The sequence below is a fragment of the Rhipicephalus microplus genome, chromosome 3, assembly GCF_043290135.1.
Source record: "Rhipicephalus microplus isolate Deutch F79 chromosome 3, USDA_Rmic, whole genome shotgun sequence".
In the NCBI taxonomy this organism is placed as follows: Eukaryota; Metazoa; Arthropoda; class Arachnida; order Ixodida; family Ixodidae; genus Rhipicephalus; species Rhipicephalus microplus.
This window is the reverse complement of record NC_134702.1, coordinates 17,366,654-17,392,540: the sequence shown is the minus strand read 5'-3', so window position 1 is coordinate 17,392,540 and position 25,887 is coordinate 17,366,654. Positions and strand designations below refer to the sequence as shown.

Genomic DNA, 25,887 nt, shown 5'->3' with positions numbered 1-25,887 from the left:
ACACTGCAGTCTGTAGTCGTGCTTTCATCCGTACGTAGTCGGATCCAAATCCGAGCGTAGATTTTGCCAGAAGTCGCGGGACATGGCAGGAGAGGTGATCGTCGACGCGCTGCCTTACATTGATCAAGGCTATGACGAACCTGGAATTCGCGAAGCCGTAAGTTTTAGATTCCCAACCCTAATTTGAACTAGTCTGCTTGTCTGTGCCTCTAAATTGGCGCTCAAGTGCGCGTTATGTATGTGGGAATTCAAGCAACAAATGACAACTGTGTCATCGCGCTGTATGTGTTTACGTTCTTCGCTTCTCATTTCAGGTCATGGCTATGGTCGAAGAAGAGACGAGGCGATACAGGCCCACAAAGAATTACCTGGAACATTTGCCCCAGCTGTCGCTGCATCAGTTTGAGGTAGTAATGATGCGCTCGAACGTTACCAACGTGCTGTTGTGACACTTGGCTTGAGACGATGGGCGACGAGCGACTGCCGTAACATTGTGCGACTAATCTGTTTTTTTTTTTATGCATTTGCAGAGCGAAATTATGAAGACCGAATTCGAACGCCTTCAGTCGAGGTTGCCCATGGAAATGATGAGCATGAAACGGTGAGTCGTGTTGCGTTAATTTGCTTCTTCGATTAGAATAAACCCAATACTCTGACCGGAGAATCGCGCAGGCCTAAGTGATTGGTTTCGTTTATTTCGCCCGGACGACACAAGTCTGCCTCGTAACGTTTCGCATGTTAGGCCGTCCAGTTCGAAGCGCTGTTGCTCGTATCTTGCTGTCGTTCCAGCCAGCCGAAAAGTTTGCGTTTTTTCGCCACTGCGTGTTTTCTCTGATAGCCGCAGATAATAGTATGCCGCTCAATGAAGCTTCACGACTGGGCGTTTTCACGTGGTATCGAAGAGTTTTGAAGATTCGCTCGCGGTAAGGAGTATATGAGTCCAACAGTAGAAGTGTGAACCGTTGGGATAGTTGGTGGGAAATTCGTATGGTGAAGAGCGAAAAATGGCGCAATAATGACTGCGCCGACGAAAAAGACATAGTATACACATGAGAGGTGTGCTTTGGAATACAGCAGCCCATTATTGTGCTGATTTCGGGAATGATGCATTCGCCGTAGAGTTTCCGGCAATACCTGCTTTTGGGAACTGCAATAGTGTGACTGTTCAGCCTCCATGAGAGTGATGGGTAGTACATGTATATCTCTTTATTTTTTTCAGCTAGTGTTGGTATGTTAACAGTATGTTGTGAGATGGTTTGTCATTACTACTTGGACACTTTGAATTTGGTTTTTTATTTACTCATACTGTTGGCCTGTCGGCCGTTACACGGTGGGTCAAAGCGGGACATTTGCATTGTCGACATCGTGTGTTTTGAGAAGACAAAAAATAAAAATTCATATTACATAAAAAAACACAAGCGTACATAAAAAAGAAAGAAACCATACTACATAAGAAACCGTACATAAGATACCACACACAAGAAAACATAAGCGAAATAGTTCCTGTATACATGATCAAATTATACGACATCATAAATGCACAGTTAACAAGCGATGTTAGAGAATATAACTGACCATTATTGTACAAAAACACACAGCAGTACATGCGAAATAATCTGTACATACACCGATCAAACAATACAAAGCTAACAACACAATGCAACAACTGAACTCGGACAACCACTAAATAGACAGCATGCGTAAATGCGTGCGTCTTTAATGACTTACTAGGTTATTTTGAAACGGTTCTACACTATTACTTTCTCGCGTTTGTAGTGGCAATTGATTCCATTATTTAATGGTTCTTGGGAAGAAAGAAAACTCGTTACTGTTAATGTGCATCTGAGGTATTTCGAAAGTACCATCTTTGATTCTTCGCAATGCTCTATCTTCTCGTGCTATCAAGTACTGACTGCTATTGATGTTGAATTTGTTTTTAGAGAGAAAGTAAAAAAACTTTAGTCTTGCTATGCGCCTGCATTCAGCAGGCGTGGGCAAGTTTAGCAAACCGAGCATTTCGGTGACGGAATCTGTACGAGAGTATCGCGCTAGAATAAACCTTGCTGCTTGTCGTTGAACTCTTTCCAGTCTCTGAATTAACCCTGGCTGATGAGGGTCCCAGATTATACTGGCATAATTTAGCGTGGGCCGAACGTAGGTCAGATAAGCTGTTAGTTTTACTTTGAGGCTAATTGCAGTTTCCGTCGCAAGAACCAGAGCTTCTTTTCCGCAGTTTCGCATATTTTGCCAACATGGTCAGACCAGCTTAAATTCGTGGATATATGAACGACTAAGTATTTCAGCACCTCAACCGTAGAAAGCACCAAGGAATTCACTGTGTAATTAAAGAAGATGTTATTCACTTTATTTGTTACGTGCAATAAAACAGTTTTATTCTCATTTATTTTCATTTTCCATTTGTCGCACCATTCTTCTTCTGTCCTAAGAGCGTCACTGAGTAACTCCTGATCAACCGGGTTATCAATTTCCTTGTACAATAGACAATCATCAGCGAAAAGCCGGACAGTGATCCTTTCGTCAATTTCAGAGGCGATATCATTAATATAGACTAGGAATAGCACTGGGCCTAACACAGACCCCTGCGGAACACCTGACGTCACGTTCAATGGTTTTGATTTAATGTGTTCTACTTCTACGTACTGCGTTCTGCCCCGAAGGTACGCGGTTATCCATTTTGCTATTTGTTCATTTATTCCCATAACTGCGAGTTTCAGGAGCAGTTCTGCATGTAGCACTCTGTCGAATGCTTTCGACAGATCAAGGCAGATGGCATCTATCTGTTTCTTTTTGTTTAATGTCATGGCAAAGTCATTAATTGTTTCAAGAAGCTGTGTTGCTGTGGAAAGGCGCTGTCGGAATCCATGTTGGTTAGGAAAAAATTTGTTGTCATTTTCAATATACGTGTAAATTGACTTGGCTACAATGTGTTCTAGGAGCTTGCAGCAAACACAGGTCAGCGATATTGGACGATAGTTTTCAATGAATTGCTTATCACCAGATTTGTGCACAGGTATAACCTTTGCCATAAGCCAATCATCAGGGATTCGGCAATCTGTGAGTGATGTGTCAAATATAATCTTTAAGCAATGAGCAACCCATTCCGCATACCTGTGCAGAAACGCATTTGGTATTTCATCAGGGCCTACTGACTTTTTTACGTCAATATTCAGTAGTTGGACCACAATTCCCTCATTAGAGACTTCAACATCTGGCATTTTTTCCGAGCGAAGCAATGGAGAGGGAGCGGATTCGACACCGGATTGGGACGGAGTAGAAAACATCGACTGAAAGAATTTGTTGTAAGAAGAAGCGATTACTGCAGGATCAGTAACCACTGTGTTATCCACTACAATGCTAAGTGGCTCGTTATCTTTTTTCGACATGTGATGCTAAAATTTATCAGGAGACTTTGTCATGAACTCTGTCAGTGTTTCTTTGTAATATCTATTTTTGGCTTCTGTAATCGTGGAACGCAGTTGTGCAGACAATTCAGCTATTTTTGCGCGGTCTTTTGTTGCTTTGCGTCTCTGGCGGCTTATTCTACGCTTCAGTTGGATGATTTCTCTGCTTATCCAAGGGTTCCGCTTAGCTTTCCTTCTTTTCCGAAACGGTACGAAATTTTAACAGCAATGTCAGAATCCTTGATGAATTTCACGAGGATTGTCAGCTTTCCGATCAAGAACCAGCTATAAGAAAGCGTGCCTGTGTGCCTGTATTGTAACGTCTACTATGTGAAATACTCGAGAAATATTCAAGGTAAACTAGAAGTATGAAACAACTCGCCCAGCTCCAAGTTATATTGAACTCGAGAAATGCGTGGCTTCACAAAAACAAGTGGTCGCTATTCAGTGAGGCATTTCTCTTTGGGAGGGACGAGGTGGCTGTGGTCAAACCTAATCTTTTCTTTAAATTGTGACCAAGGTGCAATGCATATTCACATTGCCAGGGACGAGTTCATTCTTTGCAGCACTGGTTTCACATATTTTTCAACGGTTTCCAGATACGAGCTTCCGCAGCCGCCTGCTGGCAAAACGACGGACGTCGCGTCCTGGTCGGAGTGCGTTGACAACTCATCGGCGCAGTTGGAACATCAAGCTACCCGTATTGCCAACTTGGAACTGATGGCTCAATATGGTGCCGAGGCCTGGAAGGGCTACAATGCTGTTCTCGTTCGCATGCTCCACCAACTGCAGCGGCAACTCCAAGAATTGAGGTAAATTTATATTTTCACAACATCATGCTCCTACATGTAGAGCAAAGGTACTTTAAATGATATTAGGCACTGGAGGCTCTTCTGCTGTTGACCGTTTTGGTTCCTTGTGGTGAGAACAAACTGAATTTAGCTTTATGCGGAATTGAAGCCCTACTGGTGGGCTTAAAGGGCTACTAAAAAAAGATTCAAAACATTTTCCCGTATCAACAAATTAGAATTTCTCAATCCTGAAAGCATTACTCTTACTGCAAAAAGGTGCTCAATTAGTTAGAAAGTGTGATAAAGTAAAAAAAAAATGGGTGGACACACCTCTTTGAAGTTGCTGCACCAGCATGCCATAATGTCATGTATTTCGACTGTGTGTGAGAATGCCTGGTTATCACGAAAAATTGTTTACATTGTGTTCTAATATACCCGAAACCTTAACATACCAAGTTTGATTCAACCATAGTGGCCAAAATACACGAAAGAAACTGTGAAATTTGTTGTGTCATCATGACCTTCACATGTGGCAGATTTGGCACAAATTCATAAATGATACTCAGACATAAATTTTCTCTGCTTGTGTTTAACCAGTGACAGAAAAATAATTAAAGGAGAATTCCTAAAGAATAATTTATCTGTTTAAACTGATTTAATGTTTCATTTTAGAGTCCCTTTGAGTGTATTCAAAGTTGATGCTTTAGTAGGCTTCAATAGGCCATCTGTAAATGACAAGTGCTATCAATTCTGGTTACATTTGTGTACAACATTTTTTGAAGAAGTGTCTTCCAAGTTGGTGGTTTGTGTCGAATTTGCAGCGCTGTGATTGGCCAGACCTATTGCTTGGCAAATTAGCAAATGCACAAAATGCATATGCAACAAACTGTACCACGGTCAGTGATGTCTTCAGCACTGGTGGTGGTAAATATGCCTGAGGATATGCAACTTGTTACAGGGCTCCAACGCTAGTGCTTTGTATTTTCTGACAGACAGAAACGTTATGTTCAAGGAATGTCTTTGCATATAGACTTTGTTCTAATCACTCTGCTGCCGGCCAAGACCTTCTGCTTGTTGTGAGAGATGTTCAAGGCACTTGTTTAAAGCTGTGGTCATATTGTAGCCGCGTGGGGGGCCGTCCCTGCCTACTGGATCTTCTAGGCAGAAGAGCGGATGCTTGCGCTGTCACCTGCGCTGGGTTATTCTCTGCACTTGGTTGCGCTGTCATTTGCACGTCCTGCGTGGGGCTCTCGCCGAGATTTACTGGTGTTGCCGGCGTCGAGTGACAAACGTAATCGTCGCTGAGGTCACCAAGAACATCGGGGTTGAAAGTTTCCTTTGTGGGTAACAGATGCTGCCTGTTCCGCCTCATCAGCTTGTTTCCCTCGGTTAAAACGTTGTACGATCTCGGGTGCATCTGACCAATAACTTGGGCTTTGTGCAACCAAGCTTCCCTTTTGATCCTCACGACTTTATCTTCTTCAATGGGTGGAAGCGGCCCTTTTGAAAGATCATACTGGATGTGCTTTTGCACTTTCACTTTCTCTTGGACGTTGAAATCTGGCAAGGTTCCCCGCAGGGGCGTCTGCATAAGCAGGCGTTTGTTGTGTAGCGACACCATGGATCCGAGCTAACGGGGGGGTTTTGACTCCCTCCCACGCCTAGCCGTGCGTGACTTTGCCGTGTCCGGAAAAAAGGGGATCCTGGAGGTTGAGCCGACGCCGGGTGATCGGACCTTTAAGGTCCCCCAGCAGAGGCAACACACCCCTTTGGCCCCGGCTTCACGTAGCCGGCACCCCTGAGCTGACCCACCCAGGGAAAATCGGCAGTCGCCTTTTCTTGTCTCTCTCTCCCTCCTGATCTTCGTCTTTTCTCTCTTCCAATCTTTCCTGTCATCTCCTCACTTCTGGTTACTTCGATCTTCCAGGCGGCAAGGGTTAACCTTGTGTATGTGCCCTCTCTTGGTCACATACTAATGGGTTATAGTGGCTTTGTACAGCTGGCACTGGCATGCCTTGTGCTGCCGTGTCCCCATGTTGGGCTCGATGGTGGGCAGCTGGCATGGCTGCCGAATTTATATATACTTTATGGCCTCTTTTTCATTTCCTAAACTGTCTGATCGCCCTCTTCCTAAGAGGGGGCGCACCGAAGCAACACTGAATGTATTTATAAAGCCGAAAGAAATTTTCCCACGCTTCCATGTGATCCACTGTGAAACGCAAGAAAGGAACGCAAGAACCATTTCTCTGTTTGTCAGTTCTGAATGCCTTACCAATACACTAGGTCCAGGATATCAGGCTACACGTATGACTAGCGGGAACCTTCTTTTTGAAGTCCAAACCAAGACCCAGTATGAAAACCTGACAAAACTCACCTCTTTTGGAACAACACCTGTATCTATCACACCACACTGCTCCCTGAACAGTTCCTGAGGCGTAGTGTCTGAGCAAGACCTAATTAACCTGACAGAGAGTGAGCTACTTGAGGGCTTGAACGAACAGCATGTAACGCATGTACAGAGAATTAAGATTAGGCGTGATAACAAAGAAACCCCTACAAGGCACCTCATTCTTACATTTTGCACAAGCACACTTCCAGAATATATCGAAACAGGCTACTTGAAGGTAAAAGTCCGAACCTACATCCCCAAGCCCCGACGTTGTTTTAAGTGCCAGCGATTCGGCCACTGTTCTCAGAGCTGCCGCGGCCGTCAAACCTGTGCAAAGTGTAGCTCGTACGAACATGCCGCAGACAATTGTGAAGAAACCACTACACACTGCGCGAACTGCGATGGTGGACACCCTGCTTACTCTCGCACATGCCCTACATGGAAACATGAAAAAGAAGTACTCACACTGAAAGTAAATGAAAACATCTCGTTTAAGGAGGCGCCCAAGCGTCTACTAATGCAGGGACCTTCGTTCGCGGAGGTGGCATGAAAGGGGGCAGTGCCACCAAAATCCGCGGCGCTTGCACGTACCACACAAAGTGGACGAGCGACAGCGCCATTCACCCCCTCAGCGGAAGTAGCACAGGCTCTTCCGCCACCAAAAGGTTTGCAGGCCTCTGGACCTGAAGCCCCAGGGCCTTCTGTCTCCACAGAGAGCCCTAAAACGTCCATGCTTTCACGCGTGAACCGTGGGCAGGCATCCAGCACCTCGTCCGAGGTGATGGACACAAGAGCAAGTCTTCGGCACTAAAGGACAGGCGTGGCTCTTTGGAGCGTGCCAGAAAATCAAAAACCATCATTACGGAACCTGACAAAGCTTCTTGACTTGATACAATACTTCTTTAGTACACACAGCACTCATTTACAATCAAAATGCATACGCAAATAATACAATAGAACGTCAGAGGGCTGCTTAAAAACCTCGAAGATATCCAGGAACTCTTACACAAACCTTCCCCAAAAGTGCTGTGTGTACAAGAGACACACTTAGATTCCAAAAACACCAATTTTCTACGTCATTATTTCTACGTCATTATTCCACGTCAATTCTATTTCTACGTCAATTTTATACGTCATTATTCAGAAAGCACCGCAATGACGCTGTAGCGTCATCTGGTGGTGTGGCCATTATAGTTGATCAGGGCGTAGCATGTACACATCTACCGCTACAAACATCCCTTGAGGCAGTGGCTGTTCAAGCAGTTCTTCTGAAAAAACTTGTCACCATCTGCTCTCTTTACATACCTCCACAGTACCGTCTCGAAAAACATCAATTCCAGTCATCGATACATGAACTACCGGAACCTTATGTGGTCCTTGGGGACTTGAGTGCACATAATGGTCTATGGGGCGACTCTCGTTGCGACGCACGAGGTCGTCTAATCGAACAGTTCCTCTTTTCTTCGGGTGCGTGTCTGTTGAATAGGAAAGAGCCAACATACTTTAGCCTCGTCAACAAAACCTACTCATGCATAGATCTCAGCATTGTGTCCCCATCGCTTGTACCCCTACTTCAAAGGAAAGTGATCAGCAATCCTTTCGGAAGTGATCACTTCTTGATCATTCTAAGTACACCACTAGAAAAAAGTCCTCCACATGTTCCCAGATGGCAGACAGACAAAGCAAACTGGGAACAGTTTCACAACACTACTCGTTTAAGTTGGACCGACATATGTATGTAAAACATAGATGAAGCTGTGCAGTACTTCACTGCTTTTCTTACTAATGCAGCAGCCAAGTGCATACCGCAAACATCTGGTATGCCGGGCAAGCGACGTGTCCCATGGTGGAACACTGAGTGTCGGAATGCATGAAAGGAGCAGAACAGGGCGTGGAGGTTGCTTGGGAATTCACCGAAAGCCGAAAATCTTGACAGCTTTAAGAAAATAAAGTCTTAAAGCAGGAGAAGGCGTCGGCAGGCTTGAAGATAAAGCTGGCACAAGTTTTCATCGGGGATAAGTTCATATACACAAGAAGCTAAAGTCTGGAACATGGTTGGTAGGCTAGCAGGAAGACAAGTACACTCACTCCCACTCATAAACACACAGGGTGACAGCCAGGAAGATCAGGCGAACTTCCTCGGTGCACACTACGAGCAGGTGTCTAGCTCGTCACACTATTCTGAAGCTTTCCAAAGATACAAAGGAAGGATAGAAAAGTAGAAACTAGAATACAAGTGCATAAATTACGAGGCATACAACCAACCTTTCAACTTAGCTGAGCTGAGCTACAAGCATCACTAAACTCCTGCAGTAATTCTGCCCCAGGCTACGATCGTGTCACGTATGAAATGTAAAAAAACTTGCCGCTCAAAACGCGAAAAACTTTACTCTCCCAATGCAATGCTATCTGGCTTTCTGGCACCATCCCTCCTTCCTGGAAAGAGGCTATTGTTACCCCTATTTCGAAACAGGGCGAGGACCCTTCCTCAGTTTCGAGTTATAGGCCCATTGCACTTACAAGCTGCCTTTGTAAACTTTTTGAGAAGATGATAAACCGCCGACTTTTACATTTTCTCGAAACACACAATCTGCTCGACCAATTGCAGTGCGGGTTTCGAGAGGGTAGATGCACCACCGACCATCTGGTGCGCATTGAGAGAGAGATCCGAGACGCTTTCGTCCACAAACAATACTTCATCTCTGTGTTTCTCGATATCGAGAAGGCATACGACACAACATGGCGTCTTGGCATATTAAGAGACCTGTCTCACTTGGGTGTGCATGGTAAAATGCTTTCCATAATCGAGAGTTACTTGTCCAATCAGACATTCTGTGTCCGTGTGGGCAGTATTCTCTCCCAAACATTTGTCCAAGAAACGGGAGTACCGCAAGGTGGTGTACTTAGTTGTACACTTTTTATTATCAAAATGAATTTTTTGCACTTGTCCATCCCCCACAACATGTTCTATTGCACATATGTCGATGACGTCCAGCTTGGCTTTAAGTCATGCAACCTAATGTGTGAGTGGCAGGTTCAGTTAGGTTTAAACAAGGTCTCCAAATGGGCAGAGGAAAATGGATTCCGACTGAACCCACAAAAAAGCATGTGTGTCTTGTTCTCCCGAAAGAGAGGCATGCACTCAGAACCCGACATTGAACTGAACGGTCAACGCCTGTCTGTTAATGCGGAACATAAATTCTTAGGCTTAATCTTGGACAACAAGTTGACCTTCGTACTGCACATCAAGTATTTAAAAACAAAATGTTTAAAAGCCATGAATGTTTTAAAAGTGTTGTCACGTACTATGTGGGGTAGTGACAGGCAATGTCTCGTGAATCTGTATAGAAGCCTCCTTCGCACCCGCTTCGATTATAGGGCCATTGTTTATCAGTCTGCGACTCAAAGTGCTTTGAAGATGCTGGACCTCGTGCACCATTTGGGCATCCGCCTTTCTACGGGTGCTTTTCGCACCAGCCCTGTAGAAAGCCTTTACGTTGAGTCAAATGACTGGTCGCTTCATCTGCAGAGAACTTGCATGTCCTTTGTATATTTCCTTAAGGTGAAAGCAGACAAGAAGCACCCCGCATACTCTACTGTTAATGATTTGTCGAGCTCCATTCTGTTTCAAAACTGGCCTTCGATGAGGCAGCTCTTTTCAGTTCGCCTGAAGGGTCTAGCTGAGAAAACTGGAGTGTCACTTGAACACAGTTTAATGGTTCCTGTAGCATACCCACCACCGTGGCAGTGGCAGACTGTAGACTGCGATGTGTCTTTCCTAGAAGTTACAAAACATGCGCCTATTGCTCATATCCGAACATACTTCCTGGAACTTCAACACAAGTACACACGTCCTGAGTTCTTTACAGATGCCTCCAAGTCTATCTCCTCTGTGTCCTACGCTGCTGTCGGCCCATCCTTTTCGGATGCTGGCCCTCTACATTCAGAGACAAGTATCTACAAAGCGGAAGCTTATGTGGTACTTGTGGCCGCTAAACACATCATACAACTACAACTACGAAAAGCAGTAATTTATACGGACTCTCTCAGTGTGGTAATGGCTCTGCACACTCCTAAAAAAAAAAACCCTGTCCTCGTCTCACTTTACTCCATTTTATGCACACTCTACACACTCAAACAACATGTTGTAGTATGCTGGGTGCCAGGGCACCGTGAGATCCAAGGCAACGTGATGACGGATCAGCTTGCTGCATCCGTCCACGAGAGCACTGCAACTACACCCATATCAATCGTGGTCCTTGATCTGAAGCCGTCTCTCAAACAAATGCTCAGGGACTACTGGCAGAGCAAGTGGGATAGACACACACAAAACAAACTACACATTATTAAGCCACACCTTAGCCATTGGCCGCCAGTATCAAAATCACGTCATACAGAGGTAATACTAATGAGGCTCAGGATAGGACACACATACACGGCACACACATATCTTTTGTCCGGTGGCGATCCACCATTGTGTGACAAATGTGGTGAAGCACTAGCAGTTCTGCACATTTTAATCCAGTGCAAACAGTTAGAAACTCTAAGAAAACAGCACTTTCCATTAGCCTACCGACAACATATACCTTTACACCCTGCAATGTTCGTTGGTAAGGAACCACTTTTTAGTCATAAATCATTGTTAGCATTTTTAACAGAAATTCGTAGTTTTCATATCATATACCCGGGAATTCCGTAGCACGACCCCTCTAGAGAGAGAGGTTTTCGCTGAGCTGGCTATGCTCAACAATGCACTTGCCTCCCGGCCCTTGGACGCAAGGGTATGAACGAGTGAGGCACTTGTGCTAATGCCATACATGCCCACCATCATTTTTTTATTATCACCACCTTTTATCATCTATTCACACCACACACACCTTTCACGGCATGGTCATGATTTTATTACTTGTATGTTTTTACCCGCCTTACCGCGAAGAATTTCATGGCCCTTATACAGCCGCCTATCACAATCATTGTCCATATCTTTAATAAGATGAACTGTCGCTCTTTGGCCGTGAAATGGCCCTTGCGCCACAAAACATCAAACATCATCGAAACCTGGCAAGGTTGATCTTAGTTGTCTTCCTTGCAACAATTCTCCCAATGACCGTCCACCTTCCAGAGGCGTCGCCCGGTAACACGGGAGACCCAGCCATAAATCTTTGCCTGCTTCGTTCGTTTTCTTTAGAATCCTTTTCACCATTTGAACTCCCTTCTCCGCCAAGCCTCTGGAATGAGGTAACTCCGGACTTGATGTCACATGTCGAAAGTCGTACTTGTCTGCGAATAGGCAGAATTCTAGACTTGCAAACTGGGGTCCATTGTCGCTCCACACTTCTACCGGGATTTCATATCTTGCAAATATGGCTCTCAGTTTGTTGATGACCGTGGCCAATGACGTGTCCTCCAGCTCTGCAATTTCTGGGAAGTTCGACAGAGCATCATACACAGATAGATACGATTTCCTCCCATAGTGGAAAAGATTAATACCGACGCGATACCAGAGATATTCAGGTGGTGATCTCATGATTAGTGGTTCTGCCGCGTGGCTCTATGCGTAGCGTCTGCATACCTCGCACTTTTGAGTCATAGCAGCGATTTCGCCATTAATGCCTGGCCGAAACACGTATCTTCTCGCTCTTGCTTTGCATTTGTTCTGGCCCATGTGGCCTTGATGAATGCGCTCTAACATTTCCTTTCGCATGCGCGCTGGGATTATTACTTTGCTGCCTTTAAGAAGAACTCCTTTGATGACAGAAAGTTTGCTGGCAAAAGGTTTCAACTCTCCCGGTATGCTTTCGCCGGCATATAAAGTCTCCTTTACTCCACACAGGTATGGGTCCTTATCCGTTGTGTTTTGGAGCCGCTTAAGCGTGACATCGGTTACAATATCTGCTAGACTACTCACGGCGTGTATTTCAAAGTCTTCTTCACCTGCGGCGTCACCTTCTGGGTCGGGAACTGTAGCTCTTGAAAGCATGTCCTCCAGAATGAGCTGCTTTTCTGGAATGTATTGCATAGTGAAATCATATTTTAATAACCGCAGGAAGAACCTTTGAAGGAGTGGCGCAATTTCTCTGATTGTTTTTTTAGCGATAGCTATAAGTGGGCGGTGGACGGTCTCCGACGTTATCTTTCAATCGTAGATGAAATAATGAAATTTCTGACAGCCGAACGTCCCCTCCAGAGCTTCTTTTTCAATCTGAGAGTAGCGTTGTTCTACTGAAGAGAGCGTTCTGGATAAATTTTTGACATCCGAATGTCGCCTCCAGAGCTTCTTTTTCAATCTGAGAGTAGCGTTGTTCTACTGAAGAGAGCGTTCTGGATGCGTACGCCACAGGATGCCAGCTATCACCATGACATTGTAGAGGGGTCGAGCCCAGCCCAGCCTGTGATGCGTCTGACGTCACCTTAGTTTCTTTTAGAGGGTCGAAAATTGCCAGAATTGGCCCCCTGCTTAGGCATTTGCATATTTCTGCCCATTCTTTTGCGTGGCTGGGAGTCCATTCAAAACTTGCGTCACGTTTGATTAAACTGCACAAACCAGGAGTCTTTTCTGCTAACGAAGGAATAAAGTTGGAAAAATAGTTGGCTGTGCCGAGCAATCTCTGCACTTCACGTTTGTCGGTTGGCGCCGGTATGTCTGCTATGCAGTTGACAAGTTGGCAGTTAGGCGTTATACCCTTTTCAGAGATCACATCACCTAAAAATTCAATGTCTTCGACGCCCACTTTGCACTTCTCTGCATTCAGTGCTAATCCGGCTCGTTTCGCAGCTTCAAGCGCACTTTTGCGCCTGTCATGCTGCTCTCTTGACGTTCCCCACACCACAATGTCATCCACGTACACATGAATTCCAGGCAAAAGACTCGAAGAGTTCATTCAACGTTTTCTGAAAAACTTCGTACGCAGATGAGATACCAAATGGCGGCCTTAAAAATGGATATCTGCCGAATGGTGTTGCAAATGTACAGATTCTTGATGTGCTGTCATAAAGTGGAATTTTATGAAACCCTGCTTTTGCATCGAGACGGCTGAATACTTTTGGGCCTGCCAATTCTGCTTGCATATTCTTGCGGCATGGCATCTCATAATGCTCTCTTTTTATGCATTCGTTGATCCTTCTAGGATCCATGCACAGTTTTAGCTTACTAAAGGGCTCAACCAGTTTGTCGGCTCGTTGACCTTGACAATGATTCCGGCTTCTTCCATTCGCCTCAGTTCATTGTAGAGTGGTTCCCTCAGGGTCAAGGGTACATGCCGGGCTGCTTGTACAACTGGAACTGAGCCTACCTTGAGCACCATTTTGTATTGGCCTTGGTTGCAGCCGGTACCTTGGAAAACCTCGCTGTATTCTTGCAGAAGTTTTTCAGAAGTGCTTGTTACAGTATTCACGTTTCTGGTAATCAATCCGAGCTGTTCCCTCGCGTTCAGCCCGAGCAGCGCCTGATGTCCCTTCTTGACAACGAAAAAATTCAGCTTGCAGCTTTGGCACCCAACGACCACTTGTTCGCTGATGATGCCCACATGCTTGATTGTGGATCCGCTGCACGATCTTAGCGTTGAACTGCTCCGTCTGAGGAGCGGTCTTGGTTTGATGTTCTTGTAGATAGAAGGTGGCAGTAGATTTGCTTGTAAACCGGTGTCAATATTCAGAAAAACTTGCTCACCACCAACGCTCGCCTTGACCATCCAGTCACGTTTGGTTCCTACGCAGTCCACACAGACATCCAAGATACTGAAGTCATCCTCGTGGTCCATCAATTCGCCAACTTGCACTGCCTTTCGACAGAATGCTGCGAAGTGGTTCTTTGACTGACATAGTCTGCACGTTTTTCCATAGGCAGGACAGTTTCGTGGCTTGCGCACCCTGCCGCACTTTGAACACTTGGGTTTCCCTTGAGGCCATCTTTTTTCTTGCGTCATCTGCACCGGATCTATTTGTTCTTTTTGAGCCCATGCTTCGTTTTAGAGAGCTGCTTCTTCGAATACCTTGCACATTTACTCCGCTTTAGCCATTGTTAGCTGGTTGTCTTGGAGAAGCTTAGTGCGTAAAGTCTCATTATGGATTCCAATTACTATTTGATTGCGGATCATAGAGTCGGCCAACCCTTCGAAATTTTATTGCTGGGCCTGCTTTATCATGTCATGCACAAATTGCTCCAATGTCTCTCCTGCGGCCTGCATTCTCTTCCAGAACACATACCGCTCGTACACTTCATTTGTCTGTGCGCTTCAGTAGTTGTCAAACTTCTCTACGACTGTCTGGTAATCTTCTCTGCTTTCACCTTCATTAAAAATGATATTGTTGAATATTTCGAGAACTTCATCACCAGCCATTGTCAGCACTAGTGCCGTCTTTGCAGCATTGCTCAGAGGTTTGTCTTGAGGTTTTACTACGGTAACGTAGAGCTCTAACTTCTGCTTAAAAAGCTGCCAGTTTTTGGAGGCGTCACCTGTGATACGAAGAGGGTCTGGAGGCTTCAGAAGATCCATTTCAGTGCCGTAGCTCTTAAAACTTGACTCTCGTTTGGGCGTCGTTGGGCACGCCTGGCACTTCTGACACCATGTATCATTGTGCTGCATTTGATGTAAAAGCAGGCCGACATCCGATAAGCGAAAAAACAGCAATCTTCATTTGAGGCACGATTGTATAGGCAGGCCGACACGTGTAGCCAAGAAAAAAAAGTAAAAGCGCATCTTGCGCCAAGTACCTAACTAAAATACAGAATACTTCGGCGCATGTCTTGCCATATGGCGATACAGTCTTGGCCAGGGTCCTCCGTTTTGTCAGCCTTATGCTACAAATCCTTTGTGGTCAAACCCCCAAATAACAGTATTCAAGTGTTTTGAAATTTTTAGTGTTATAAGTAAGTCGCATGAAAAACAAAGAAAAAAGACCGGTAGATGGCTGGCTGCTGTGAGAAAGCTAAAATGTCGCATGGGGTATACCAAGACACATCGGTGATCAGTTTGAAACAGAACAACAGGCAAACATGAACGTATCCTATAAATTGTGCGCAGGTTGCTGTGGCAGTTTATCAGCTTGAGAAATCTTGGAAACGCTGGAGTCAGGTCGCCACTAGCGTCACACCATGCACTTTTCATCGGCTTGTCTGAGAAAACTCCATGTCCGGCAGCGGCTACTACTTCATGTTTTCTTTTTTTTAAAGATGTCGCGTTACATTGCCTTTTTCTGTGAACACTGAGTAGTTGAACTCTATTGTTACTGTCCATAACGCCGTGTTGCAAAGGGGCATTGTAGCAAGCAGATTATTTACCTTAGGAAATGTGCTAAAGTAGACCATGCAGCAGGCTACAACTATCACCTGATATACTGTTAAAACCAGTGTCATTTTAAGTGGGCTTCACTTTACCAGATTTACATTGATAGAGCCCGCACTTGTTAATTTTTATGGCACACATGCTTTTTTGAGACATTCTTGTACCTGCTCAAGAAATTTCGGAATGCAGAGTAATACCGCCGCTTAATGGCCTCGTAAGTTAAAATTCAGTATACTGTAGTTGGGAACATTTTTTCTTGTGCCATTCAGCAGCTTAGATTTTCCTTGTGTGAGAATCATGACTTCTGGCTTTGCACACACACACTCATGCAAACCATTTTTTGTTGCTTAGGCATGCGTGGACTGATGACTGCTAGGCTAAGCTACATATTGGAATCGAACTTGGTTATAATAAACCTGAAGGAGATAACTTAGGAAAACAAAAACTGCCACGATGATCCAGTGCTCGACTGCCGACTTGAAAGGAACCCTGAAACGGTTTTCTGGAGTTTTGTTAGTGTTTAGACGAGAGCATCATGAAATAATTTGCACCGCAAATTTAGCGACACTCTGTGTATGAAGGCTGCTACAGACAAATATGTCTTTTCCCTCCTCACCCCTGAGTGGCCCCTTCAACTCGTGAGACACAGTGGCATCCCTGGCGATTGCTCTCATGAGCACACTCAACGGTTTGAGCTTCACCTAGTCACGGCCTCGGAGATTCACGCTGTCCAGGGAGGGAGATTACATTGCGGAGAGGTTAATATCTGCTCTGACAGGTGCACCCACCCTACCAGCCGATCTTCGACGCATTCCGCAACCAATCACATCAGGACTGTTGGGGACGTAGTGGGTCAGAGGATGTCATACTGTGTGAATGGGTGGTTAAAGCATATTTGGTTGAGCCACAATGATTTGCACCTTTAAAGCATTGTAATAAATTATGCAGTGTACTCAAAGAGCTTAAATCAGTCTGTGTATGACCCTTAAGGGGAGATGCTGGTCGAAAAATGAGTTTTTGTTTTTCAAAATTACCGATTTTCTATTTTTGCCTGTTTTGACAAGATTAGTACCTCTACTGTTATGAAAAAAAATATTACTGGTCGAGACTTAACTGGAAATGCTTCAAAATTTTTGTCTAAAGAGCACAAAGTGCCTGTTAAAAGGTCGAAAGTGTGCATTCTTCGAGCACCTTGCCGCCGATAATGCGCCGCCGCTAGCCAATGTTGATCGCATGAGTCGAAGAGTCGAGCCTCACTCTTCAAATAACAACAGTTTCTCTCACTGATGCAGTGCAAGAAATAATAAAAAGAAGCACTCTTCTGCGCGTTTTTCGAGCGCCGCGGCTGGCTTATCACGTGGTACGAATCGAGGACCGTCATTGGCCGCTGCGTGCCTGTATGTGCTGTGAAACCTATTTGCGGTATCCATGTCTTGTCGAGCAGCGCAGCTGAACAATGCTTTTCTCATGCAAATACCTCCGTTATGAATGAAAAAGGGCATTGCTCGCAAGTGAAAGCCGTTGTGCGGCGCACTCTCTAGGAATAGGCATCGAGAAGCTGGTCCGATTTGCGGCAGTTGTAGGCTTGCAAAAGCCAATGCATCAAAGTCATTCACCACCGTCAGCCGGAAAGTTCGTGATGCGGCAATGGATGACGTCAGCACCAATCTTGAGAGGTCGAAAGAGCTCGCAATGAGAGTACTTAGCAGGGACGACATTGCCATTATGTACGACGGTATGTGGCACAAACATGGCTGCAAAATGGCAAGACACTGGACTTAGTTTGGATTTCGCAGTCCTGTCGAACTTCTTCCTAGCTTGCAGTTGGCACAAGGTTCTGCCAGATGGAGCGGAAGTTTGGCAAGCGTTTTATGGACGTGTCTGTGAGCGAAATGTCTGTGAGGAGTCGGCTCGAAAACGCCGAGAGGGACAAACTCATGGTGCTGGCATATTTTAGTCGCAGTGGCCACTACGGGAAGGATTTTTTTTTAATGTGCAAATTTCATCTGATTTATTAATATCTTTCATAAATAAAAACTTAATTTTAACTTTAAAACTTTTTTTTTTTTTTTTTCAGAACACAAACTTTGCCATTTCTTCCATTGTGCCCCTCCTTTTTCGGGCATTTCTAGTGCTCGGATCTGCGTGAGATTTTGCCCGAATTTTTTCACAAAGTATGACAAATGCAATTATCTATTTTAAATTTCAACATTTTATTGTATAATAAAAAAATTGTATGTATACCTTTACTAGGGCAGGTGAAATATGGACTTTTTGCGTCTATTATTTTTCACGCATATTACATATTTTGTATGTGCTTTCTAATTAGTTATTTGCATTCTAGACTTTATTTGAAGCATTATGAACTACGAATGGTAAAAAATTACCGAATTTTAGGGATGAAAAGAGGGGAGGCAAAAGGGTTAAGGTTTTTACTTTGTCATCTTGCAGAGCAAAAAGTGTGTAACTTGCAAGAAAACTAATTAAATATTTGAAATCAGCATTAAAAGTTCCATCAACAGCTCAAGTTTCATTCCTCTGGGGTGAATATTAAAGAAAAAGTGTCTTTGAGTAGCATCTCCCCTTAAGACTTGGTATAGAAGTTCAATGTGCTTGTAAAAGAACCGTCAAAACAGTTTCTGGGTTTCTTGGAGGTTGTTGCGAAATCAAATCTGGGCCACTGCAGCCATATCTCAATGGAGGTGGCGTGCCAGAGGCTCCTGTGTTTAGATTTATGTGCATATTAAAGAACACTAGATTGCCTAAAATTTTGGAGCCTTCCATTTCAGCTTCCCTGATGATGATATTGTTGTTCTGGGACGTGAAAACTTGCTAATAAGAATTGCAAAAATAGTTATATATATATATATATATATATATATATATATATATATATATATATATATATATATATATTTAACGTGGGCAAATATTCGAAATATCGACTATTCTTTGGATGATGTTTGCTATTTGATTCAAACTGGAATTTTTTAATTTGAAGTCTTCGAACTCGTCGAACTTCTTGCAGACAGATAAAGTCAACGTCTGATAGGCAGTGCTCCCTTTGGATTTTTAATACACTTTACCCTTTACACTGTCATATTGCGGCACAGCTGCCTTTCAGGCTCTGCTACAGTCGCAAATGTGTGGATTCAAGAAAATGCTTGTTCCGGCTTGGATCTGATAGATGTGGCAGAGGTGAGGGCTCAGTTAATGTTGTTCTGGCTCTGAAATTTGGTCAGCATATTGTAAAAATTGGGTGCGAAAGATTTTAGCATACAAAATTTTAGATCAGGCATATGTAAAACTCCAGACTTGAAGGGGGCACACCCTTGTCCGTTACATCAATCGGGCTTCAAAAGAAAAGGAGAGGCTGACGAAATAGCACTTCTGCCTTTGATGCGCAAAGAGTTGTTAACAACCCTTTTTTTGCATTTAATCGTGTACATAAATACGACTTGGCCTAAGCGTTGCCTCATTTATAGGAGACAACTGTGAAACACCATCCCACCGTTGTTTCATCAACCCAGCCAAAAGAAACACCTTCATGTTGCTATCTCGTAAGAATATGCTTAGAAATCCTCTCCAACTTTCTTTTTCAGCAATTTTGCTTCAAAGTAATTGAAACACGGGCTAGGAATATTCGAAAAATACTTAGCAAGATATTCTATTCGCACCCACATTTCAATATTCAAGTTCGCCTTGCAACCAAAATTTCGCTATATATATATATATATATATATATATATATATATATATATATATATATATATATATATATATATATATATATATATATATATATATATTGCCACGTTCCATTTTCCAAGTTTTGTTATCGTCCCAAAACACTACACAATTCTCAGCGCAAACCGCGCCTGCTGTTTTCGAGAAGCTTCCGGACTGTAATAGATCATTTCGATGAGATCACGCCTACTCTGCGAACTGTACAGATTATTCTGGAACCTACGCCACCACCAGCGATAACGCTAGAACATTCGACGGCAAGAGTATAAATGCCGACGCGCTTCGCCGCTTGTCAGTAGTTGATTGACGGCAGACGCTCCGTTCGCCGCTATCAGTCTAAGACTGCTACTGTAATCGGACTTTCCGTTTACCGGGCACAGGTTCGCCCAAATAAACAGTTAAATTCTAACGCAAAGTCTCCTGTCTTCGGCCACATCACAACCCTGTGACAATATATATATATTGTCATTTACTAGACAGAGAACAAGAGACAACACCCGATCCTGGGCCAGCTGTTCTTATTCTGATCTTTTTTTTTTCCTCTTCCACCTCGCTCGCCTAGCATGCGCGTCTGTGCCAGAGTGCCAGTTTCGCTCTTCGTCATCACACTCGGCCATAACTGCAAGCATTGTCACATGACAATGTTCTGGTCGATGAGGCTAGCAGTAGCAGCTGAGAGTGCTTCAAGTGGGCGGGGTTGGCTGCATCGTCGTGGTCGGCCCCGGCCACGCTGGAAGTTTGTCGAAATTGGCTCCATTGGCCAACATTACCTATGTCGCCTGGGTCGTTGGCTATGTCGTGTTGGGGACTGGGTCCTGGTTGGTCCCTTTGTTGATGATGGCTCCGCATGATGACATTGACTGTTTCGGCAAGGTTGGAGACCAACCCGGAAATACTGGCTGGTGTCCCATCGCAGCTGGTGGGCTGAGCTGCAGACAGATGCTCTGCAAACCATCCGGGTGAACGCATTAGCCATTTCTCGACAAGAGATGTGATGCAGCTCATGGTCGGGCGGAAATAACGCAACAAAACTCTCAGACATGATTGAGCCAGTGGCTTCTGGCAAAGTATCACGTGCACATGTGGTCTCCAGGGAGGTAACAAGGAGAGCTGGTCCGCGACAATTTCTCAATGGCAATAATCTCTGTTTTCTCGAAGGAAACATCCCTTGAAAACTCAGTGTCTGTACAACTGAGCGACTGTGCGTTTTCGGAAATTAATGTCTGAGGCGTCTGCAAACATGGCTGTGTCTGGTCAGGGCTCATCTTGTTCACATCCTCGGGAAGGCCTGCTTTGTGAAGTTGTAAAGGGTACATTGTGTTATTGATGATCCGGCACATGGTCTAGTAGGGTTCAGTGGTGTCTGGCCCGAGAGAGGTGAGCACCTCTACATCCTCGGACAGCGACGAGCACGAGGGCGGCATCTGCTGAGGAAGGTCTGGTGGTGGTATTCCTGGGTCCAATATCGATGCAGAGTTTGCAACCTGCAGAGGAGGACTGTGGTTACTTTGATCAGGGTCAGCAGTAGGAAACTCCTTGATGTATTTCATTTTCCGAGAGGCGTCTTTTCGCAAGGTGGAAATGCTCTCACGTTCAGTTAGTGAATCATTTAAAGCATGCAGATCCGCTTCTGTCTGGTCGCGGATGAGCATAATCACGGACGTGCGTTTGATGACGTGGTTGAACGTCCAGTAAAATGGAGGCTAGCGTCTCAGCATCTACAGTGGCAATGTTGGGCAATGTGGCAATACTGGGGAAGTCAGAGGGGTTGGTTGTCCGAGAAAGCTTGTACGGCAGCCAAAAGCTGCTGTGAGGGGTCGATAGAGCATTGAAGGAGACGGTGTCCTGACGGGAAGCATGAAAAGCATTCCCGGGCAGCGGGAGACTGCGTGCTGTCTGGGCGACGCCGGGGTACACCAAGGAAGTCCGACCGATGTCCCTTGAATGCTCACTTGTTAGAAGAGTGTTTGGCAGGGGATTGATATCACAGAAAGTCTATGTGACGTTTCCGAACGACAGGAGCCCACGTACCTTCTCTGATGATGGTGGTATTGAGGTTGCTGTCAGGTGGTGTCCTGGAACTACCAAAGCATTGGCGCCGTCCGCTGATGATTTGTTGGGTAGGTGCAGCAGCGGTCGGGTCGTGAAGTCCAAGACTCGGGAAGCGTGAACGGTGTTCCTGGATTGAGAGAGCCGCGCTGCCGAGGACCCGCAAGGTACAGGTGCTTTCAGCCGCAAGGTTCAGCTGTCGAACTGCCTCATTGTCATGTAGTAGACAGAGAACAAGAGACAACACCCGATCCTAGGCCAGCCATTCTCATTCTGATCTTTCTCTTCCTTTTCTGCCTAGCATGCGCGTCTGTGCCAGAGTGCTAGTTTCAGTCTTCGTCATCACAATATGTGTGTGTGTGTGTGTGTGTGTGCGTGTGTGTGTGTGTGTGTATGCGTGCGCATGGAGTATTTTGCATATCAACAACAGTTCGAATGGGACTTCACAACATTTTGATACGCACAATAATTTAGTAGTTGAGAGTTCGGCAGAATAGGTCAGTGACCTGTAATTCAACAACAGCTCAATAATTTTAATAAATATGTAGCTACGACTGTACATCATGAAACGGGGTGAGTGTGCAAACACCGACCCAAAAGAAGCAGAGAACGAGACAACACTAACACGATCTATCAACAGGAAAGACTAGCTGGTAAGTATTCATGATGAATACTTATCAACTAGCTAAACATTATGTTGTTGTAAGCTACATATTAGAACAGTCACAAGATTGCATTAGATATGAATATTGACATTGCAAGCACTAGCTCACATAATTGTTTATCAACCTTGGTTCTGTGTGAAGCTTACTTACATAACTGTTGCATCAGCATATGTTACTTCACGTTGAATCTGTTCTTTTAAAACTACTACCACCCTTGCTTTGGACAGCTTGTTATGCCTTATTTGTGCACTATTGCTTGAATCTGTGTATCTGATTTTTTAAACTAATGTAGCCAAGTGACATAAGTGCCCACTTTCATCTTGTTTTGTTTCATATGGGCAAATTTGTTGGATGTATATTTGTACAGCTTTGTTTTTACAGTGTATGCTTATACGTACATTAATTTTGTTCAAGAAAATGCACAGATTTTTAGTTAGATTTCAGGTGTGTATTACAATATTACTGTCCCATCTTAATAAATTTTTGGCGTCTTACTGTCATGCAGGCAGCAGTTTGTCTTGGTTGTTGTGCATCTAATTGTGTTTTTTCTTTTCTCTCTTTTAGGAAAGAGATTCAGGAGGTGAACTGGCAGCGGAAAACAACTCAGACAGAGGCGGGTGAAAAGCTGAAGCACCTTGAAACAAGGTGAGAAAATGACCGCGAAAAAGAAAAACATTTGCATGTTTTTTTGATACATGGGCCACACATTTTATCTTGCAACTCGGACTGTGCCAAAAACAGTCTCATCCAACAAGATTGCGGTTGGACGTTATGCAGGAAACGGAGTATCATGCACCATGGTGTTGTCCCAATGAGCAATGGGGGTACAGGAAGAACACTGAGAGAAGCACAGGATAGTGTGTTGACTTTGTGACACACATGCGAGCACTTCGTGCTGTCCTATTTGGCATAGTTTATTGTGAAGACATTGTTGTTTATCTCAAGTGTTAAAAAATTATTGTTGTGGTTTTAGTTCTTGACTTCCAACAGATTGAACTGTAATAGAAGTGAAACAGCTGTGCTGGCTGACACTCCAGGTAAACTTCCCGGTGCATCAGCCCTTGGCTACACTCTTGTACGGCATTCACGGACTGAAACTCAAGAATATAGGGCTTAAGTAGCGCGCATGCTTTTGTTTCTTTTGCCTACAGTTAGTTTCGTTCAGGCATAACTTTGACTTGAGCACTTGCATCACAGCCAACGTAACCTTGAGGGGCCAGATTGGAAACGCGAGTTCATTATCAAGAGCAATCACATGCAGTAGTCGTTGCATTTAAAAAAAAAAAAATGTATTTTATTTCACGCGTGCTGCATTTCGGAACGCCACATTCTGTTACGCCAACCATTGAGAGCTCAGTGTCGATGGCAATTAGCTGCTAAACACGAGGTTGTGGGTTCGATCCATGAAAACCATTGCCGCATTCCGGTGGTAACACAATATAGTAACAGTTGTGTACATTAGGTTGGCGAACCAAAGAACTCTAGATGGTAAGAATTACCCCAGGGCTTCGTACTGTGTCATATTTCATATTGTTCAGCAACTTGTAAAAGACATGTGCCAGGGAGCAATTTTTGTCTCTGATAGGAGGGGTCTCTATAAGCAGGTACTATCTTCTCATTTCTTGATCCACCCCTATATCATTGTGCGTACATGGGTGTGTTTTACGTCCAAATGTGCGCTACATCAGCTTCTCATAAAAGGCTGCAACTGTATATAAATGTGCTAATTTGATTAGTGAAACACTGCAATTGAAATTTTATATTTGATCTTTCTTTAGCTGGGTCAGCCTGGTGAGTAAAAATTTCGAAATTGAACGAGCTTGTGTGGAGCTGGAAAAAGAGATAGCAGCCCTGGAAGCTGACTATGACTCGAAGAAAAAAGCACTTCAGAGCCAGCAAGCAGCAGGACAGAGTGAGCCTTCCGACAAAAGCCAGAACAAAGAACAGGCAGAGGAGAAGGAGGAAAAGATGGACACTGCAGCTGAACAGCCGGAACCCTCCGAAGCAGCTCCATCTGATGCAACAGGAGTCGACTGATTTCATACTGTTGAGTTCGTGCATTAATCTGTGTAATAAACACCATCATTCACCTTGGATTGCGTTTCTATTTAGTTTGATGGGTGGGCTGGAAAGGGTATCGGAGGCGCATTTATGCCTCAGACTAACACAGATTGCACGACCAGTTGTGAATGGCAACCAAAAAGTGACTCAAGGCGACCGATGTTCACACTTGCGTGTGAATTATACTTGTCGCCACGTAGAACTCATGTCTGTGTGCATATGCCATGTGGCATAAGCAAATGCCTGATTTCGGCATTTGATTAGATGAGACGTTTGCAACTGCAGTTGCATATCTGAAAAACTAATCGAAGGGGTGACTGAGCTAAAGGACTATCATAGTCATGTGACAAGTGCTAGTTGAAGGTGTGAACGAGCCTTGAGAGTGACCAGGTCACTGAAATTTGCACGTGAACACCTTCAGGTCACTCCTGAATGTGCCTCGAGAAACATGTTTAATCACTTTGATTGTTAACCTTTACAGATACAATAAATTAGCCTTGTGCAAATATTTGAAATGAATAATGTCGTATTCAAATTCACTTCAAATTGAATTGGAAATTTTGAATTATTCAAGGTGAACGAATAGATATATAATCCACATGTAACATTTTGTAAAGGTGGTTTTACCTCAGTGGGATAGTGCTAAGCCGTGAAAACACTTAATTAGGTGTATGTTGTTTCGCATGTAACTTGCTGTAAAAATAGTTTCACAACAGTGAAGTGGTGTTGATCAGTGAAAACATGTATCCCCCCCAAAAAATAGACTGCCGCAAAACCGCACTTCAAGGCTAAATTAAGGTGTTACCCTCACATTGATTAAAAGCTGGTTAAACCTACATGTTCTAAGCATAGCTAATTTTAAAACTTGACATATTTTACAGACTCTCAGTAAACCGAAATTTGTTAAACGAAACTGCTGTCTAAATGAAATTGTCTCCAATATGATTGGTTAGGTACTTGTATTCTGCGCCCCTGTTCATCTCTCGGTAAACGAAACTCCTTTTAAATGGAACATATTTTCCCGATCCCATTAGGTTCCGTTTAATGAGTCCACTGTATTTTATGTCCACCGCGGTGCAAAAGTCCCTCCTGTCACTATTTTACCAACTTACACAATCACATGTCCGCAAGTAATACCATTTCACCCTGCCTCAAATGGTCAACCAGACGGTCAAGCTAACGCTTTGAGACACCACTTATGAATAACTGTGTGTAAATGCGGCAAACCGATAAGATTTTATTCAAAGCACTCAATATTCTATTCCAACAAAACTAATGTCTTAAGTTGATGTAAGTGTGTTATAGTAATTCATAATTACGTTGTAATACGTATCTATTTATCTTGAAGTCACTGATGTTCTCTTTGGCATAAGTAGATGAAATTTCACACTAAAGGTATAGGGCAAGTTCATTTTTGGTGATATTCATTCTGAGCCGAGAAAAATTATATTTTTGTGATGGTCTCGCAGCAAGCGGCAC

The 25,887-nt window shown here is 44.1% G+C and overlaps 1 protein-coding gene across 1 annotated transcript; it reads left to right on the top strand.

Moving 5' to 3' along the window:
• BCAS2 (BCAS2 pre-mRNA processing factor) lies at nt 1-24,443 on the top strand. The gene is made up of 6 exons (XM_037432582.2): nt 1-157; nt 315-407; nt 531-601; nt 4,022-4,234; nt 22,912-22,992; nt 24,126-24,443. The coding sequence occupies exons 1-6, from the start codon at nt 83-85 to the stop codon at nt 24,382-24,384; spliced, it is 792 nt and encodes a 263-aa protein (XP_037288479.2). The 5' UTR covers nt 1-82; the 3' UTR covers nt 24,385-24,443.
• The last annotated feature ends 1,444 nt before the right edge of the window (nt 24,444-25,887 follow it).

What these genes read in the sequence shown, in the direction of transcription:
- BCAS2 (XM_037432582.2), top strand. Translation starts at nt 83, where the DNA reads ATGGCAGGAGAGGTGATCGTCGACGCGCTGCCTTACATTGATCAAGGC. An exon ending in AACCTGGAATTCGCGAAGCC is followed by an intron (nt 158 to 314) that starts GTAAGTTTTAGA and finishes TTCTCATTTCAG; the next exon opens with GTCATGGCTATGGTCGAAGA. An exon ending in CGGCAACTCCAAGAATTGAG is followed by an intron (nt 4,235 to 22,911) that starts GTAAATTTATAT and finishes TCTCTCTTTTAG; the next exon opens with GAAAGAGATTCAGGAGGTGA.